The following is a 19,630-nucleotide window of genomic DNA, read 5'->3' as shown; positions in this document are numbered from 1 at the left end:
CAAACGTTTTACCAGAAATCACTACCACAAAAGGAAGTATATCTAATATGTCTCATTAACAGAAGACATTTTATTCCCATGGCCCACAGAGACCTTAAATGAAAAGATGGAGAAAAACGAAATCAAGAAATCTATTTTTCCCCAAATCAATACCACCTTTTCTCTAAACCACTTATTTTCTACTTATTCTTCCATTGTAACTTTAGGGTTTTTAATTAATTAGGTCATTTTTCTGTGAAAATAAGGTCCTTAAGGTCCCAGGTTCCATCTGTACTAAAAGAGGCTCCCACTTGGAATCACTTTCTAGTTTATAATTGACGGGAGCACTTTGGAAACCATTTTCTTGACACAAAATAAGAATGATTAAAAAAAAAAAAAAAAAAAAAACGGTGACACAAATTGTTTAGAACCTGCCAGATGAGACCCTCTAAAAACTTTTCAAAGTAATCATGCTTCTCTTTGTACCAATGAAGAAGCTAAAAAAAGAGTATGTTCACTGATTTATCTCATAGTCGATGACCAACCCAGCAACATGGTGCTGAGAGGATGTAATGGGGTGGAGAGAGAACAGAATCTGGAATCAGTAGGCTCGCTGCTTATGGGAGCTTTGAGTAGTAGCTATGAGTGGTGGAGTGGGGAGTCCCTTAATCACTCAGATCCTCTGTTTCTTCATATACCAAGTGGAAACAAACACATTGCTTGGTAGGGCTGCTTCGAGCTGAGGGCTTCACTGGTGGCTCAGGTGGTAAAGAATCTGCCTGCAACGTAAGAGACCTGGGTTCAATCCCTGGATTGGGAAGATCTCCTGGAGAAGGGAATGGCAACCCACTCCAGTATTCTTAACTAGAGAATTCGACAGACAGAGGAGCCTGGTGGGCTATAGTCCATGGGATTGCAGAGTCGGACACGACTGAGCAGCTATCTCTTTCTTTCTTTGTCTAGCTTAAATGATATAAAAAATACAATATAAAAGTGCTTTACAAAGCATTATATGTTAGTTGTAATCATGTGGCAATAACGATAAACTGGGTAGCACTGGAAATTAGATGCAAGAGCCTGATTCCCAGGCAAGCTGAGGTGCCTAAGTCACAGAATGTCAGAGTTGGATAATATTTCTGAAATCTAACCTCATAGTCCAATGAATGCTTGAATACCTATCACCACTTCCCCAAAAAGGGATTATTGGGCTTTGGCCTAGGCTCATCCAAATATTCCTCTGTCTCTTAAACATGTTAATTTATTATATGGAATGTAATTTTTCCAGCTTCCTCTCACTTGCTTTTGTTGCTAACTTTGGAATAATACATATTAAGTCTAATTTCTTTTTGACATGGCAGTTCTCCAATAGGTTTCAAGGCTCTAGGTTTTCTTTTCTCCACTCCTTCAACTGTAGCTCAAATAGTGGTTTCCAGTTTCCTAAGCCTCTTAGTCTAAGTCCTCTAGACATGCTCATTTATCGTTTGTTCTTACTAGTATAGAAAAGAAATAGACCATCTTTCCATTGTTTGGGGCATTTTGCTTCTACTCACGCACACCCATGGGACCTCCATCTTGCTCTCAGTTGAGGAGATACATAGTACCAAATATGGTGATGTAGTTTTATCAATAAAGTAATCATAGCAATGCCCATCTGAATCTTTCTTATCTTATGGCTTGATTCATGCCAGTTCCCCACTGCCTCACATATTTTACTCTTGTCCAACATTCCTTTGAAGCAATAAAAGCTACTTCCCCTAGAACCAACTTCTGGCTTCATGCAAAAACTCTCAATATGTCTCATTAACAATACTCAAGAGATAAGCAAAAACAAAACTTAGATAAATGCCAAGTTTTATGAAGAGAATTTACCTAGTGCTGTCTAAAGGCATAGGAATTCTTCAAATAGCTCACTAAACAATTCTAAGACTCATACACTTCAGTCTTTTTTTTTTTTTAAGAAAGAATAAGACAACACCATGTAAACACTGCCAAGATAATTACAGCTTCACGCTTCAAAATAAGCGGGTAGATATTTTCAGTCCATCCTCAGATACATTACATTATTCACTTCTAGATATTCTGTATTCCAAGATTATTGCCTTCTGCTTTAGGGTCTGTGCAGCCAGAATATCATTATTTTTGAGGGAGTCATGCTGTAGTCATAGGCTGAGATATGGAACCTCTCACTTACAACACCTTTTCTCTTTCAAAATGAATGAAAGCACAAAACTTAGAGGCTCTGGGCATACCAACCAACATGGAGAACACCTGGATACATTCACAAACATGGCTGAAGGATATCTAGAGACAAACTCAACTGTCCTTTACATAGTGTCCGATTCTTTGCAACCCCATGAACCACAGCATGCCAGGCCTCCCTGTCTATCACCAACTCCCGGAGTCCACCCAAACCCATCTCCATTGAGTCGGTGATGCCATCCAACCATCTCATCCTCTGTCGTCCCCTATTTTCCCCTCAAAAATACCTGAAAAATATAAGCTCTGATTAGGGCTTCCCAGGTGGAGCTGGTGGTAAAGAACCCACCTTCCAATACAGGCGACATAAGAGTTGCGGTTCAATTGCTGGGTCGGGAAGATCCCTTGGAGGGGGAAATGGCAACCCACTCCAGTATTCTTGCCTGGGAAATCCCATGGACAGAGGAGGCTGGCAGGCTCTGGTCCATAGGGTTTCAAAGAGTTGGACAAGATTGAAGTGACTTAGCGCACATGTATAAGCTCCAATGCTGGCCAATAGCCCTCTTAAGTTTCACAATTTTCTAGCAATAACTTTCTCCCTCATTAGTTTCAATATCTGTTTAAAAAATCCTCCCTCTATTTTAAGTTCTGAACTTCACCTTAAATTATAATAATTTCTAGTTCATTACCCCCTTGTTCTTTCTGTGTATCTACCCCTGGCACAGAGAGTCTCTTCTAGCATAAACACGGTTTTCTAGTTGCCCAGGGAAACAGGTTGCTCCAAGATGCAAGCACTTGAAACAAGGCCTGTAGCCTTGCAAATGATCTGAGCTACGGATCTGTTGTGTGGTTAACTGAATTAAAAGAGAACTTCTCCTACTTCAACTTACTTCTATATTTCCTCTCTCTCCCCTACAAAATAGTGTTCAAGGCCTATTCAAGTACACCCCTGTTAATAGAAAGACACTTGGGAATCTGATATAGCCAAAATTCATGTCCAGTTCAGTTCAGTTCAGTCGCTCAGTCATGTCCGACTCTTTGCGACCCCGTGAATCTCAGCATGCCAGGCCTCCCTGTCCATCACCAACTCCCGGAGTTCACTCAGACTCACGTCCATCGAGTCAGTGATGCCATCCAGCCATCTCATCCTCTGTCACCCCTTTTCCTCCTGCCCCCAATCCCTCCCAGCATCAGAGTCTTTTCCAATGAGTCAACTCTTCGCATGAGGTGGCCAAAGTACTGGAGTTTCAGCTTTAGCATCATTCTTTCCAAAGAACACCCAGGGCTGATCTCCTTTAGAATGGACTGGTTGGATCTCCTTGCAGTTCAAGGGACTCTCAAGAGTCTTCTCCAACACCACAGTTCAAAAGTATTAATTCTTCAGTGCTCAGCTTTCTTCACAGTCCAACTCTTGCATCCATACATGACCACTGGAAAAACCATAGCTGTGACTAGATGGACCTTAGTCAGCAAAGTAATGTTTCTGCTTTTGAATATGCTATCTAGGTTGGTCATAACTTTTCTTCCAAGGAGTAGGCGTCTTTTAATTTCAAGTCCAGTAGATGCAAAATGTTCAGAACATGAAAGACTATCTTCCCTTCAAAGATCGGGACTGATCATACTGCTTTCTTATGGTTCACCTTTGGCAGCATTTAGCTAATACTGTAATGTAACAGTTGCAGTTTTTGACGAAGATGGAAAAGGAGGGGCAATGGAACACCAAAACTAGCACCTTTTCGGATGAAATAATTATAAAAAATTCAGCTGAGATCAGTTGAAAGTTCTAGCTTGTAATATTTTATCAAGAAATGGCTTGAGAAAATGAGATGAGTTGTAGCTATCAGTGATTTACTTCCTTTGAGGTCAACAGTCAACTCAAGTAGTTGATAGAGCGGTATTAGGTGGGCTATCTCTCCAGAGTATGTATCTGAGCCATGGCAAAAAGTCTATGCTTAGTCACACCAGTTAATTCAGGAGTTAAAGACAGTCAAAGTATATTGCCAGTGACAATGAAGTCAGAGCTACAGAAGCCCTGGGAAAGAGTGGTAAGAGACAGGAGTAGTTAACTACAGGGACAGCTTACATCTTTTTGCAATGGTAACGAATCAGAATGAACTTAAGATGAGACGAGTAAGTCCAAATCCAAAAAGTTATACTGTGTAACTTGAACTCAGGTTTCTTCATCAGAAAAAGAAAAACATCATTTTTATTGTAGTTGTTCAGTTGCTCAGTCATGTTCAACTCTTTGCAACGCCATGGACTGCAGCACGCCAAGCTTCCCTGTCCTTCACTATCTCCCAGAGTTTGCTCAAACTCATGTCCATTGAGTCGGTGATGCAATCCCACCATCTCATCCTCTGTCGCCCCTTTCTCCTCCTACCCTCAATCTTTCGCAGCATCAGGGTCTTTTCCAATGAGTTGGCTCTTTACATCAGGTCATGATCAGGTCTATCAGTCAGACCATGACTGTGAATAGCCTTTTTAAACTTGGAGAGCTTTAGGTAAACATCAGCTTTGGTCATCACCACCACAATGCTTATCATCTCACCAACAATAGAAAGGGTATGTGTCCAGTAGAAAATAAAGAAATAGATACATAAGAAAGAGGAATTTTCAAACAGTCAAATTTAGAAGACACAGGAATGATTCTTTACTCCTCCTGCCCAAGAAGGGAGTGTTAAGACAATTCATTTATGGCAATTTCCTAGTGGTCCCATAGTTAGGGCTCTATTGCTTCCACACTAGGGAGCACAGATTTGATGCCTGGTTGAGGAACCAAGATCCTACATGCCACACAGCATGTATATAAAAAGATAATTCATCTGTGGCAGGCTTCAATACTTTTGTGGGGAGAAAGGGTGTACTGTGTAGTTATATTATCTCTAGTTGTTATAATCTGAAAAGAGTCTGCCCTCCTCACAGTATCTTTACATCAATCTACCTGTTTCAAACTAATTTGCTGACATAATGACAGTTCACTCTAAATACTTCAGCATTTGTTCCAGACAACAAGGATACTGTCTTATACACCAATGCCACTATACCCACAAAATTGACACTGATATTTTATTATCTAATATATAGTTCATATTTAAATTTCTTAACCTCTCCCCAAATGCCCTGATTTTTGATCCAGATCCAATCAAGATGTATGCCCTGCATTTGAATGACATGTATTTTTCATCTTCTTTAATCTTCAATAGTCTAACACTGACATTTTTAAAGAATTCAAGACAATTGTCTTTAAGAATGGCATATCATCTAAATTTGTCTATTTCTTAATGGTTAGATTCAAGTTACATATTTCCACAAGACTATTACATAGACAATGCTGTATACTTTCTACTACATCATATCAGCTGGCACATGTCAGTTTGTCCCAGTACTGGTGATGCTAAGTTTCATCACTTGCATTAAAAAAGTTTCCAAACTCTATTTGTGAAGGTATCTTTTCTCCTTTGTACTCAAGTCATCCATGAGGTGACCTTTTGATATCCCTTCCCCACTCTGAACATACCATAATGATAGTTCTTTAAATAAAGAAAACGTGATAAAACTGATGGGAAACTCCATAATGAAAAACAAAACAAAACAAAAAACCAAATATATTCATAAATTATTCCACTTAAGGAAAAAGAAACTAGGAGTTGCACAGAGGAGAACCAACATGACCCCAGGGGAACCTTTTCCATTGATGCCATTTATTTACATTTTGTTCCCTCTCACTCACTGGTATAGCTCACAATCTAATAGGAGATCTTTGACATGAAAGCTCTTCATGACCTTCAGCAAATCAGCTATAGTGCCAATGAAAATTTCAGCATTAAATAGGCAAATTGATAGAAAAAGTGAGCAGCTGAGGTAAGGCTGGCAATGTTAATGCAAGAGTGAGAAATTCTTTTAAGGTGGTGATTAACAATGCTATTTCCAGCCCAGAATGGAACTAAGGTAAAATTCTGATAGAGAACAAGAGATGACTCTTATTCATCTCTCTTGGGTCAGGCCCTTCTGTTGCAAACACATGATACATAGCCTTCCTCCCCTCTTCTTCAGACAGACTTAACTCTGTCTTGTATGCTCACATAGTGTCTCTGGCAGACGCAACACAGTGCTGCACTCCTTGCCGCACTGATATCCCAAACATGCTTGCCTCTCTCCCATCCTTCCCAGGAACTTGTGGGTCCCCTGAGGGCAGAGATCCTGCATCTCGTTGTCCCTGGCACCCAGCACAGAGGCAGGTGTGAATGTGCTCGGAAATATTTAATGTTTAAAGAATAGAAGAGTAAACCACAGTCCTGTTAACTCATCCTTTGCTTCCTGCTTTTACCTACCATGAGAGGTAGAAAAGGCATTCTGGCTTTGGAAACCATAGTCCTAACCACATTTCATAAAATAGTTCTCATAACCTTTTATCTCAATGTGTGGGACTCATTACATAAGATAAAATACTCGGTCTTTAGGCTATTGGTTCCAGCCTACCTCTCTAACCTTATTTCCCAATATCTTGTTCCTTCCCACATAGATGCTTCACTCCAGTGATTTTATTCCCTTTTATGTTAAAATTCTACTCATCAGAAATGACATCACTTCTTTACTATCACTGCACTTCCAAATCTCTATTACCATAATTTAAAAAACAACAGAAAGTTTATCTACTCTATAAACACTTTCCATTCCTGCCTCATAATTTGCTCTCTCTTTCTTCTATACCCTCAGAGGAATTTGGCTGAACTTTGAGTAAGTTACTTGTCACTTTCTGCCTTGCCTTATAATTAAATGCCACATTGTACACATCCTCTATTAGACAATAAGCTTCTTTAAATATTAGACCCATGTCTCTCTTGTTTCATGTACATATAACACCTACCCAGCAGAGTGGCCTGCACATAATAGGCTGTTCATTGGTGGATGTTTTCCATACAAAGTAATTTTCCTTAAATCATCTGGGTCTCAATTTATATTTTCTATATAATTTCTACATCTATGTAGTTCATTCTATCTACTTGGTGGTGCTAGTGGTAAAGAACCTGCCTGCAAGTGCAGGAGAAACAGGAGACACAGATTTGATCCCTGGGTCAAGAAGAATCCCTGGAGGAGGAAACGGCAACCCACAGCAGTATTCTTGCCTGGAGAATCCCATGGACAGAGGAGCCTAGCTGGCTACAGTTCATAGGGTCACCAAGAGTTGGACAAGACTGAAGTGACTTAACACGAACATAGAAGAGAATACCTTCTCTTATTTTCCATTTGTCCAAAGCTAATCTCCTCCATAAAACCTTTCTTAAATATCCAGACTAAACTTTGGAAGGGATGGATATGTTTATTACCTGAATTGCTGTGATGGCAAAACACATGTATCCATACATCCAAATCCACCAAATTATATACATTAATTATGTGAAGTTCATTGTGTACTTCAATAAAGCTGTGGGAAAAGCTTCTAGAAGAAAAAAAATATATAGACCTGGATTTTAATCCATTAGTGGATTTTAATCCACTCCTGCAACTTATTAGCTGTTGATATTGGGCAGATTACTTAACATTTCTGAGCCTTGGTTTTCTAATCTGGAAATAATAATACCATTTACTTCACAGGATTATAGCTTTTTCTGTAAGGATGAAATGAACAAATTCTTATAAAGTACATGTTATAGAATAGTCCTGCCATATTGTAAGCACTCAATAAAACTTAATCACTATTCCATATTCCCTCTCATGGTTTATAACATTCATTTGGCAATAATTATTTATCAATTGGTGACATATGTTCTAGTTTTGCTTGGAACTCAATTTAAGATCAAGCATTATTAATGGATTTTTAATGGGCATATCTTGTTTTCTTAAGTAAAGCATGGGATAACTTTGATTATTGAGTATATTTTTACATGCAAAGAACTTGACTAAGTGTTTTCTATAAATATTTCATTCAATACTCACAGTAACAGTATAAAACAGCCATTATTTCCATGTTATAAATACAGCAAAACAAAATGATATAGAGAGTAAACAATTTGTTTGCATTGTCTAAGCTAGAAAGTAGTAGAGCTGGGACAGTTCTTGAAGGCAAAGATAGTATTTAATTATATGTTTCCCAGAGTACTTATTATATATTCATTAATACAGTTACAACCTATGGTCAATGTTGTTTATTTCTATCTATTCTGTTGTTGTGATAATTGAAGCATACATATTTGGCATGTTAGCATTTTTGTTTTGGATATACCTTAATACAGATAATAAAGGGCCTTATTTTTCACTTTTAATAAACTTTTTTCAAACATTATCTTAGGTTGCAATATAAGCTCTTCCCCCATATCAATGACAAGAGCATAACATACTTTTAGTGTATTTCAATATAACTAGAGACTTTTTTTTTATACTATTCTCTATCCATTTGTGCTAGGCTTCCCAGGTGGCTCAGTGGGTAGAGTCCACCTGCAATGCAGGAGACACAGGAGATGTGAGTTCAATTGCTGGGTTGGGAAGATTTCTTGGAGGAGGGCATGGCAATCCACTTCACTATTATTGTCTGGCAAATCCCATGGACAGAGGAGCCTGGCAGGCTACAGTCCACAGAGTTGGACATGACTGAAGCGCCTGAGCACACAGCACACAGATGCACTTGTGCTAGCCTCCATCAGCTTACATTTAACTTTTAGCTTTGTACACTTCTCTGCATTAATGATGTTTCTATAGTGAACTTACTATGAAAGAAACACTAAATAACATTTGCTTCACACTCTTGATTTGGGAAAAGGGGCTGAGGCAGTGGAGGAACAGGCCAATATGTTTAGCTGGTGGAAGGCAGAAAAGGAATCAGAATGACTCTTTTCCCCACTATTATGCTCTTTTAGCTAAGATACACTGTCTTCTGAATACAAATAAATGCCACTTTTTCATATTCTAATCCAGTCCATTTATGATGTGGGTTTGGACCAGTGCCCTCAGTTTACTTGTTATTAAATATTCTCAAATAAGAAGTGGGAAGACATAGAAAATATTTGAATAAGTAAAAGTCCTGGGAAATTTTCCCACCTCTCTGCCTTTGTTCCTACTGCTCCCAAAATGTAATATCCTCTCTCTAGAAGTTCTTAGAGCAGGGTTACTCAGAATGGTGGATGGATGCCTAGCTGACTAAGACACTCTGTGAAGAGACAAGTTCAGAAGCAGACAGTATTTATAAAATATTATAGCAGCTTAATAGAGTAATTTATTCCTATTAAATATAACGATGCTAAAACTCTGTCTTCCAGTTTGTATTCTTTTTACTTCATTTTCTTAGTAACTAATTTTAATTATACTCTGTGGAGATATGGATCTCCAACAGATTAGGGAGGAAACAGAAAATTTGAAAGGCACTGCTTTAACAAGTCCAGGTTCAAGAGCCATTAATTCTTCTCAAAAGCATTCCCAATGTTCTTGATGCAGAGAGCGTTTACATTTTATAACATTTGACCTAAGTCCCTCTTATAACTCTACCTAGTATACCTAGACTATCAATTATTCGTGTGCTTTTTTTGCCTTTTCTGAATAATTCCAACCTCCTTGAGGACAGGTTATGTATTTTTAATACCTCATAATTGGCATTCGGAGAAGGCGATGGCACCCCACTCTAGTACTCTTGCCTGGAAAACCCCATGGATGGAAGAGCCTGGTAGGCTGCAGTCCATGGGGTCGCGAAGAGTTGGACACGACTGAGTGACTTCACTTTCACTTTTCACTTTCATGCACTGGAGAAGGAAATGGCAACCCACTCCAGTGTTCTTGCCTGGAGAATCCCAGGGATGGGGGAGCCTGGTGGGCTGCCGTCTATGGGGTCGGACATGACTGAAGGGACTTAGCAGCAGCAGCAGCAATTGGCATATAATTTATAAATTGACGTTACACTAATGGACTGGATGGATTAACCATTGATAATTTTTCACAGGTTTTGAGGAGAAGTAAAAACAAAACAAACAAAAACAAAGAGATAAACTCTTCCTAAATAGGGGGAAAAAATTAAGAGCAAAGAGTTTAGATACCACCCAATTCCCAATCTTGTAAATGAATGTCTTCCATTTTCCTGAACCCACACAGAAACCCTATCTCTGCCTAATGAGAAGCTAATAAATTGTCAAATATTAACTTTTAAAATAAAATTTGAATTCAAGAAACTCTGCATAACTCCTGAAATTTTAGTCCAAGCTAAACAGATATCACATTTACAGCAGTTTCACAAAGCAGTATCCAGAATACTCAGGTGAGTGCACATGCGTACCAACTCCAGTGCATCAAGACTCAAAGCCTCTACCAGTGGAGCTGATACTATTCCTAATTACTGATTAAGGAAAACAGAACAGAACCTTTACTTCGGAAGTCAGTCCTAGACCCCACTCACCAAAGTATTCATCGGCGGGTGGATTTTCCATGTCATACAGCATCTTCTTGGTCAGGTGCTCGAGCTCATCTTCAGGGCGGAATGAGGAGGGTGCAGCTGGAGGTCCCATGGGCCCTGTTGGTCCACCCTGAAAGGCAGAAAACACAGAGTTCTTTAAGGTCAATCTAGACATCAACCAAGGCAACCAGGTAGTGTTTGCACTGGACAGGGCTATTAGAAGGCCTGGGTTTAGGATTGATTGGTTTTATCAGCTATTCAAGGTCTGACCTTGAAAGTACCACTTTATTCACTTGCCTTATCTAGATAAGCCATCTATCAGGCTTTAGAAATTCATGTTTATAAAGAATAGAGCTGCATTTCATTCAACAATTGCAAGCAGTCACTATGTGCCAGTTGTATATTTGTACAAAAAAAAAAAGGATGAATATATTCAGTCTCTTCCCTTATGCAGCTTACAGTCAAGCAAGAGATATAGGCACCCTAATAATTAATGATAAAGTGATTGTAGAAAGTGCACAACTGGGGCACAAAGGGGACTCTGGAATGAGAGGAAGAATTCCAGAGGAGAGGTGTCAACACAGATTAGAACTTATTTAGCTGAAGGAGAGGAAACATACGGGTTGAAGTATCTTACATTTAGGTGAGGAAAAAACCAAGTGGCTTAGGAGCTCCTGGCAGTTGTATATTTTGAGACCATATGTAAAGCTTGAGATAAGATAGAAGATGAATATTATTGGATACATGGCATCCAGAATGTGAAGAAACTTGTGTTCCAGTTAAGGAGGTTAAGTGTCCCCCACACCCACACCCCACTAGACTACTCCTGCACTGCAAACAAACATATCAAACGAGAAAGTAGATCACCAGCATTAAACGCTGGGTTGGTGTTCAACAGATGGATGCACCTGGATGAAAGCAACGTGAGGGAATCAAGGGTCAAGTGAAAGAATACCTGAGGTGATCAGCCAAGAACCTACCAGATGCAAAATAGCTTGCTATGTAAATGAGAGGGAATTTCTTATATTTTCCTTTGCCTATAATCTAACTTTGACCATTCCTGATAGCATACCCCAGTATCTTCAATCAAAGTATTAAAAACAGAAAGATTGTTATAAGTTTAGAAATAACAGTGATGATGTTTCCTGTGGCTAAGGGGAAGAACTGAGATAGGGAATGCAATTCCGTGATGTTTATCCAGTCTTAAAATTGTTGACCAAGTTTCTCCTTTCATGACTAGTTTATAAGAATCAATTCAACAAAATTTGAAGCTGCATATTCATTCACACATTGTCTTTACTATATCAAATGAGTTCTTGGATGTGAAAATCCCTCGAAGTACATATCCCTGTAGAAAAGTTTCATTATTATATTACCAGAATTTATTTCAACAACCAAGAGGGCTATTAATTATTTGTGTTATGTCTAAGGCATGAAATGCCTTCTAAACTAAATACATGTGAAATTGTTGATCAGTACCTATTTGACCTTTTACTCTATAATTATCTTTCATCTGGAACTTGCAGAATCATTACCTCACTACTCATTGTGAGGTAAAGAAATTGATGCCCCAAAAGATCAGGGCAGGGCTAATTAAGGTAAAGCCAGGACAAGAGCCCATCTTAGATTTACTCATTTATCCTAAGAACATTAAATATTAATCTCAGGGCCTTCTCTAAGCTGCAAACAATGTCTGTTCTATAGAGTTAGTGTGAGGTTAAAGAAGCTCTTGACTCATTCACATTTCTTTAGCTTATTAGTTTATCCACACATTTTTACAGGGTCTATTTGTGTACCCTCCACAAACATAAGGATGTGTTAGACACAGTCTTTGCCTTTGAGAGGACTTGAGTCCAGTGAGGGTGAGAAACACACACTAATGATTCTTTACAAAAAGCATACTATATTGGTGGGGATATATGCAGATATGAACATTGGAGTGATTTGCTAGTACTATTACATTTCAAATTGCTCATATATGCTATCAACTTTTACGGAAATTTTAGAGAAATATTCCTATAAGAACATAAAGTTACTGTGGCCAATGACAGTGAAGGAATATATGGCGCAGCAGTGGCATTATGGTTGGAGATAGTGCTTTAACAAAGTGAGCCTGTGAACCTTTCTGAACTTCAGATCTTCTTCTGTAAAATGGGCTTGGGAATGCTACCTCACAGTCTTTGTGAGAATTAAGATAACTTGATTTTGGGGCTTCCCTGGTGGCTCACTGGTGAAGAATCTGCCTGCAGTGCAGGAGACACAGGAGACGTGGGTTCAATCCCTGGATCAGGAAGATCCCCTGGTGCAGGAAATGGCAACCCACTCCAGTATTCTTGCCAGCAAAATACCATGGACAGAGGAGCCTTGTGGGCTACAGTCCATGGGTTCACAGAGTTGGACACAACTGATATGACTGAGGATTCATGCAGGCAACTTGATTTTCATGCTAAATAGAGCTTAACTACTACTTTCAAGCCATGGCAACAAAGGGACTCTGGATCCCCCAACCTGCCTCAGAGGGAAAGGACTATCCCCATACAGGTGACAACAATGAAGACGAGATAGGAAAATTATCTATATATATATATTTTTTGCAGGTCTGCAATTAAGAGAGAACTTACACACCAAATTAGGTATTACCTGGCTCTAAAACTCTATGCATTTTTTTAAACCAAACATTACTTTCCATAGAGAAAAATGCTAGAAAAGCATGAAATGTTAATGGTTGTGGCTGTTTTAATTTAAATCAACAGCTAGTAAAGAAAATCTCATAATTCCTGTTTCCAGCCCAACCCCCAGAGAATAGACACAATTTATCATTGTTTGGCCCTAATATCTCCTTGCTTTCCTTTTCATATAAACAAAGAAAGAGAACCAAGTTTGTCCTCTGTAAATCTAAGCCAGCAGTTCAGATTCTATCTTTAAGAACATACATTTCAAGCAGAGGTCTAATTTCAAAATACTTACCATGACAGTGTTTCACCGATTTTGAGCGGAAAAAATGTGTCTATTATTTCTTTTATTCTACAAATACTCCTTCCTATTTGTTTTTGATACTGTTTCTGAAGTAACACATTTGGAAAGTTTCTTTTCTTTTAGATTCTAATCTCATATAATGGCATCCTGGAATCTTAGTATTTCTTTTGAATAAAGTGTTTTCCCACATAGCTCAGTTGGTAAAGAATCTCCCGGCAATGTGGGAGACCTGGGTTCAATCCATGGGTTGGGAAGATCCCCTGGAGAAGGAAATGACAACCCACTCCAGTATCCTAGCCTGGAGAGTTCCATGGATAGTGGAGTCTACAGTCCATGGAGTCGCAAGAGTTAGACATGACTTAAGACTATCTTTCTTTCTTCTTATGACTAAAGACCCCAAGAGATCATCTCTTTCAGTGTTTCTGGGTCTTTTTTGGCTATAGAGCTCTCCACATGTGCTGTCTCCAGTGGTTAATGCTCAAAATCTGTGGAACATACTGGTAAAACCTCAGGTTCTTCCCAGTTGTCTCTCATACTCAGAAAAATACAGCTCAGGACTTTCTTCAAGGTTCAAATCTCAAAGTAGTAGTTTATAGTACTTTTCTCATTGGGATGAAGAGACCCCTTTCAATTTCTGTCTTGCTTAGAACTCAACACATCCTAGGAAAAATTAATAACTGTCTGATTCATTTTTTAAAATAAGCAGTTTCTAAAATCATGTCTGGGCAATAGACCACAATTGAAAATTTTTAAGTAGGGGTGAGAGAGGGCTGGCAAGGTGTGTGATGCCTTTTTTGTTTTTTATGTCTTCAAAAGTAGAAATGTGAATAGTATCAGTGGTATACTCATTGTGACATAATAATTCCTTGTATCTATATGACCTTTCTCAAAGTGCCTGCTTCCACATATATGTAATCGCAAATGTTTATACAACAGGCTTGTGTGATATATGATCCCTTTTTATGGATGAGGAAACTGAGGCTCAGAGAAGGAAAATGAGCAATTTTGTGTGAAGTACCAGCTCTGAAAGATAGCAGAGCCCTGACTGAGACCAGGTGTGTTTCGGCTCCACTTCAAAACCTCTCTGGGCTTCGACATTGTTGTCTCTGAGCACTTCTAGCTCTATTATTCTATAGTCATTTGGATTTTAATCTATTGATTGTATTATTTAAAAGCAAACATCTCTTTCAGAGTGGAGGCTTACTGCTAAATAGTGAAACAAAAGCACTGCAAAACAAGTATAAACACAGTCTTTAACCTTTTCTAGGGAAGAGATATTCTTATAAGTATCAATATTAATCACTAACATGTGTGTTCTTTGAAATGCCTGGACCTCCTAGTAAAGGTGAAAAAAAATTACATGATCCACAGATGAGTTATTGAGAAGTAAACTTCAGAGAACTCCTTCAAAATTCTCTTAACATACTTTTCCTAAGGAAATGCCAAGTGCTAAGCACTATTATTATAAAGTCAAATTATTCAGGATTCATGCCTCTGACAACTCAGTTTAGGAAGAAAGAGACATGAAAATAGGCAATTACAGTAAAGTGTAAGTATGAAAAAACAAGTATGAATTCAGTGTTCTGAGACAGCTGAACACTGCCAGAAAGGAGGTGACTATTTAGTTTGAGATTAAAGGATAAACTGGATTTCACCAGGTGAAAAAAAAGGAAGACAAAGCCGTGGGCGGGGTGGGGGGGGGAGGTGTGGTGAGAGAAAGGGAGAAAGAAAAGAGAGAGAAAGAAAAAAAGAAAAGGAAAAAAGAGAAAAAAGTAAAGATATTGCAAGAACAATATGCACAAAAGACCAAACATTCTTAGCAAAAATGTTAAGAAATAGAGGAAGAACAGAGCTAGGATGAGGCTAGAGAAATGGACTGTGCTCAAACTCAAGACTGTTTCAGGCAACAGACAACCATTAGGAGATGGCTGGATGGCATCACCGACTCGATGGACATGAGTTTGAGCAAGCTCTGGGAGTTGGTGATGGACAGGGAAGCCCGGTGTGCTGCAGTCCATGGGGTCACAAAGAGCCGACTGAACTGAACTGAGGAGATTTAAAATGGTCTCCCTTTTTTTGGTCTTATATTTTGTCCTATCTCCTTTCAAAGAGAATGGGCTGCCTTTCTGGGTGCCGGGTATCCTCTGCCAGTGTTCAGAAGTTGTTTTGTTGAAGTTGCTCTCAGCATTCAAATGATCTTTTGATGAATTTTTCGGGGAGAAAGTGGTTTCCCCATCCTGTTCCTCCAGTATGCAGGTCAAGAAGCAACAGTTAGAACTGGACATTGAACAATAGACTGGTTCCAAATCAGGAAAGGAGTACATCAAGACTGCATATTGTCACCCTGCTTATTTAACTTGTATGAAGAGTACATCATATGAAACTCAGGGCTGGATGAAGCACAAGCTGGAATCAAGATTGCCAGGAGAAATATCAATAACCTCAGATATGCAAATGACACCCCCCTTATGGCAGAAAGCAAAGAAGAACTAAAGAGCCTCCTGATGAAAGTGAAAGAAGAGTGAAAAAGTTAGCTTAAAGCTCAACATTCAGAAAACTAAGATCGTGGCATCCGGTCCCATCACTTCATGGCAAACAGATGAGGAAATGATGGAAACCATGAGAGACTATTTTTGAGGGCTCCAAAATCACTGCAGATGGTGACTGCAGCCATGAAATTAAAAGATGCTTGCTCCATGGAAGAAAAGCTATGACCAACCTAGACAGCTTATTAAAAAGCAGAGACATTACTTTACCAACAAAGGTCTGTCTAGTGAAAGTTTTCATTTTTCCAGTAGTCATGTATGGATGTGAGAGTTGGACTATAAAGAAAGCTGAGCACCAAAGAATTGATGCTTTTGAACTGTGGTGTTGAAGAAGACTCTTGAGAGTCTCTTGGACTGCAAGGAGGTCAAACCAGTCAATTCTAAAGGAAATAAACCCTGAGTATTCATTGTAAAGACAGATGGTGAAGCTGAAACTCCAATACTTTGCCTACCTGATGCGAAGAACCAACTTATTGGAAAAGACCCTGATGCTTGCAAAGATTGAAGGCAGGAGGAGAAGGGGATGACAGAGGATGAGATGGTTGGATGGCAACACTGGCGCAATGGATGTGAGTTTGAGTAGGCTCCGGGAGTTGGTGATGGACAGGGAAGTCTGGCATGCTGTAGTCCATGGGGTCACAAAGAGTTGGACATGACCTGAACTGAACTGAACTGAAAATGGTGGGTTGATTTTACTAAAGTCATGCTTCTTAAGTATGTCTTTGATGAACACCTCAAACACCAAAGCCAATGATTCATTCCTTAAAAATTGCAACCAGACATCATGCTATTTCTGAGCAATTTAATGGTTAATATGCCTTAAAAGAACTGGTATTTACTAAGTAAATTTGCTAACTTCTCACCAAAATGTGTTTCCCCTTCCTTCTGAGCTCATAGCTAGACTATTTTCCATTCTCCCTTGAAGTTAGATATGACCATATGAAAGATAGGAAGGAGGGGAGCTCACTCCTGGAGGAGAATCATCTACTTCCTAGGCTTGCCTGCCTCCAACTTACTGAAGGGAGACTGTAAAGATATACACTCAGAAGTTAATGGTTAAAGAGTGATGGGCCAGTGGTTTACAGTCTTTTTATTTATATTTTCCATTTGTCTACAATGAAAACTTTTTCCTTAGACATGAAAAAAAGTTTTTGTTTTTTTTTTTTCCCCTGACACAAACATGATAGGAAACAGAAAATGTCCAAGTATCTACATCAGGCTCTTTTCTGCCATGGTTCTTGTCTTGCTAGGAGCCCATCTACTTATCATTTCAGGGAAGGCTTAATATGAATATGGTAGCCAAATTTGGATCTAGGCCCCTGGTAAAGGTTATGGATGACACTGTGAAGAAATAAGGGCAGTTTCTGTAAACAAAATGCACATGGACAGAATCTGCTTGGTGAGCAAAAGAAACCTCTGCCAGATTAAGAACAACACAAATGAGACTCTCTATCATATTTGTATAGGACTTCATCATATTTGAAATGTTTTATATTTTCTTACATCAAAAACTATTCAGTACAAAAGACCTATTTATCTCTCTAATCTTAGTTCCACCTTTAACTTGTCCAGTCATTTTGATCAAATCATTTCTATTCCCTGAACCTCGGTATCTTTATGTGTAAAATGGTGTTTTCAAAGATTCCTTTGAGCCTATCACACTTTTGTGCCTATAATATGAAAGGGACACAACATTACAGATACTTATAGTGAAATCACAGATATTCATATTTACAGATACTCTGTAGTTTATTAAAAACTGACACACACTGAGTAAGTGGAAACCTCATTATCACAGAGATTTCCACTTACAGGAGGACTTAAACTACTTATCAGCATCTCCTGAAACAATCTAGAACTTCATTCAGCATTCTGAATCTGACTAAGCAGCTGGCAGGTCACAGGGTTTCTGCAGCCTACAGAACTTTCACTACACATGGGGCATGATATCAAGAACATACAAAGGTTAACCACCCTTTCCTACCACTACTCCTTCTTGGGTAGAGAAAGCAGAATTCTGTCCCTCCCAAAGAGAAAAGGAAGCATGGCAAACTGCATACACTAAGGTGCAAACAGCAGAGAGCTCTACGAGAATACCTGCCTCCTTGAATCTTTGTTATCACCAGTTTAATTATTTCAAAACATGTGCTAAGGATCCATGTTACAAAATGGCTACTTAATCAGTCATCATGTTAGACTCTGAGTTACTCTGATATTGACCTCAGCATGGGCCATTTTTCTTCCATGAGACCTTCTCTGATGTTGATTTCCTAGTTACAGAGTGCTGGGTAACTTGAACTTAGTGAAAATCTTAACCTTACCAGAAAAGCACTGCCCAGGCAGTTACGACACCAGGAAAAGGCAGCCAAGATGGAGATTACATGATAATGAATACTCTATCACTCTGGGTACCAGAGCTGTTCATTTTTCTTGTCCATTTGCAATGATGTACAAGAGGTTCCTTCTCTCAGAGGGAAAATAACTTCAATTATGTGTTCTTGAAAAAAGAAACATTGAAATTATCTTCTTTCAAAAGGTAGAATTAGTCCCGTTTTGGAGCTGAAAGCCTGCCAGAAAAAAAATATATTTCTGATATTTTTGCTCTTTTTTCTCCCCCTATTTAACTATGTCAAGTTTGCAGTTTGTAATTTCCTGAGGCTGCTTCTACTTTCTGACTCTCACTGAATTATCACACTCTATGCTCAGCATCTCACTGCTTAGTCAGTGGAGCAGCCCTTCAGGCCAAGGGCAGAAGATGGGCTGAACACTCACCCTGCTTCATCTTTAAAGCAACGGATGGGTCACACAGAAGGAAGGAGCAGGAGAAGAATAGGTAGTTCTTCTATTAACAATGAGAAACCCACAAGTGAAACGTTCCTTACAGCTTCACGGGAGCAGAAAGGCATGCTCTTAGCTCTTCTATTCCTAAGGCCCATTTTCTTAGAGAATGAATGGTTAAAGGCACAAAGAAGACCACTAGAAAACCTGACTTTAAACTTTTGATTCTAGCTTGGAAATCCATGCCAGTTAGTTCTCAACTTTCAAAAACTTGGTTTTCTTATAATCTCTTTTTCATACTCCTTTTCTCATGCCATGTATTGATGCCCCTAAATCACTCTTCTTAGGCCAAATTTGGAGACATAGGCAAGGCCTGATAAGCCTGAATGATAGCATGGTGGAGTTACTGGATGTCACTGAATCCTGGGGAAAGTGCTAAGTGTCCACTAAGGCCCGTTGTGTTTGCAAACCAGGGCATTATGGTGATGTAGCCTGAGCTGAAAGTGGCTTCCCTCCACACCCATCCCTCCCCGTCCCCATGTGTCAGGGTGACCTCAAGAATGTCCCGACTTTGAGCATCCTTATTCCTGGGCCTGACGTCCAGAGCACCATTTCAAGTCCCCATGGATTTGTTTCTCCATTAGACTTTTTCATCTATAAATTGGAAGATAATAATATCTAAATCATATGAAGAAGCTTTATGAAATATTAAATGACAGTTACAATTACCAGAAGGGACAACTTACAAACCACTAACTAAGATGGTTGTCTTCTTGGAAGT

General features: G+C 39.1%; 1 protein-coding gene across 1 annotated transcript in view; it reads right to left on the bottom strand.

Annotated features, from left to right (window-relative positions):
• Positions 1-19,630, bottom strand: part of LOC120872594 (LIM domain containing preferred translocation partner in lipoma) — a 741,069-nt gene that overhangs the window by 177,732 nt on the left and 543,707 nt on the right. The window contains exon 8 of the mRNA XM_040253102.1: positions 10,553-10,679. Coding sequence (XP_040109036.1) covers positions 10,553-10,679 — 127 coding nt within the window. The remainder of the gene's footprint in view (positions 1-10,552; positions 10,680-19,630) is intronic.

This window comes from Oryx dammah, unplaced genomic scaffold (assembly GCF_014754425.2).
Source record: "Oryx dammah isolate SB20612 unplaced genomic scaffold, SCBI_Odam_1.1 HiC_scaffold_2, whole genome shotgun sequence".
NCBI classification, from domain to species: domain Eukaryota; kingdom Metazoa; phylum Chordata; class Mammalia; order Artiodactyla; family Bovidae; genus Oryx; species Oryx dammah.
This window is presented reverse-complemented; position numbering and strand designations above follow the sequence as displayed.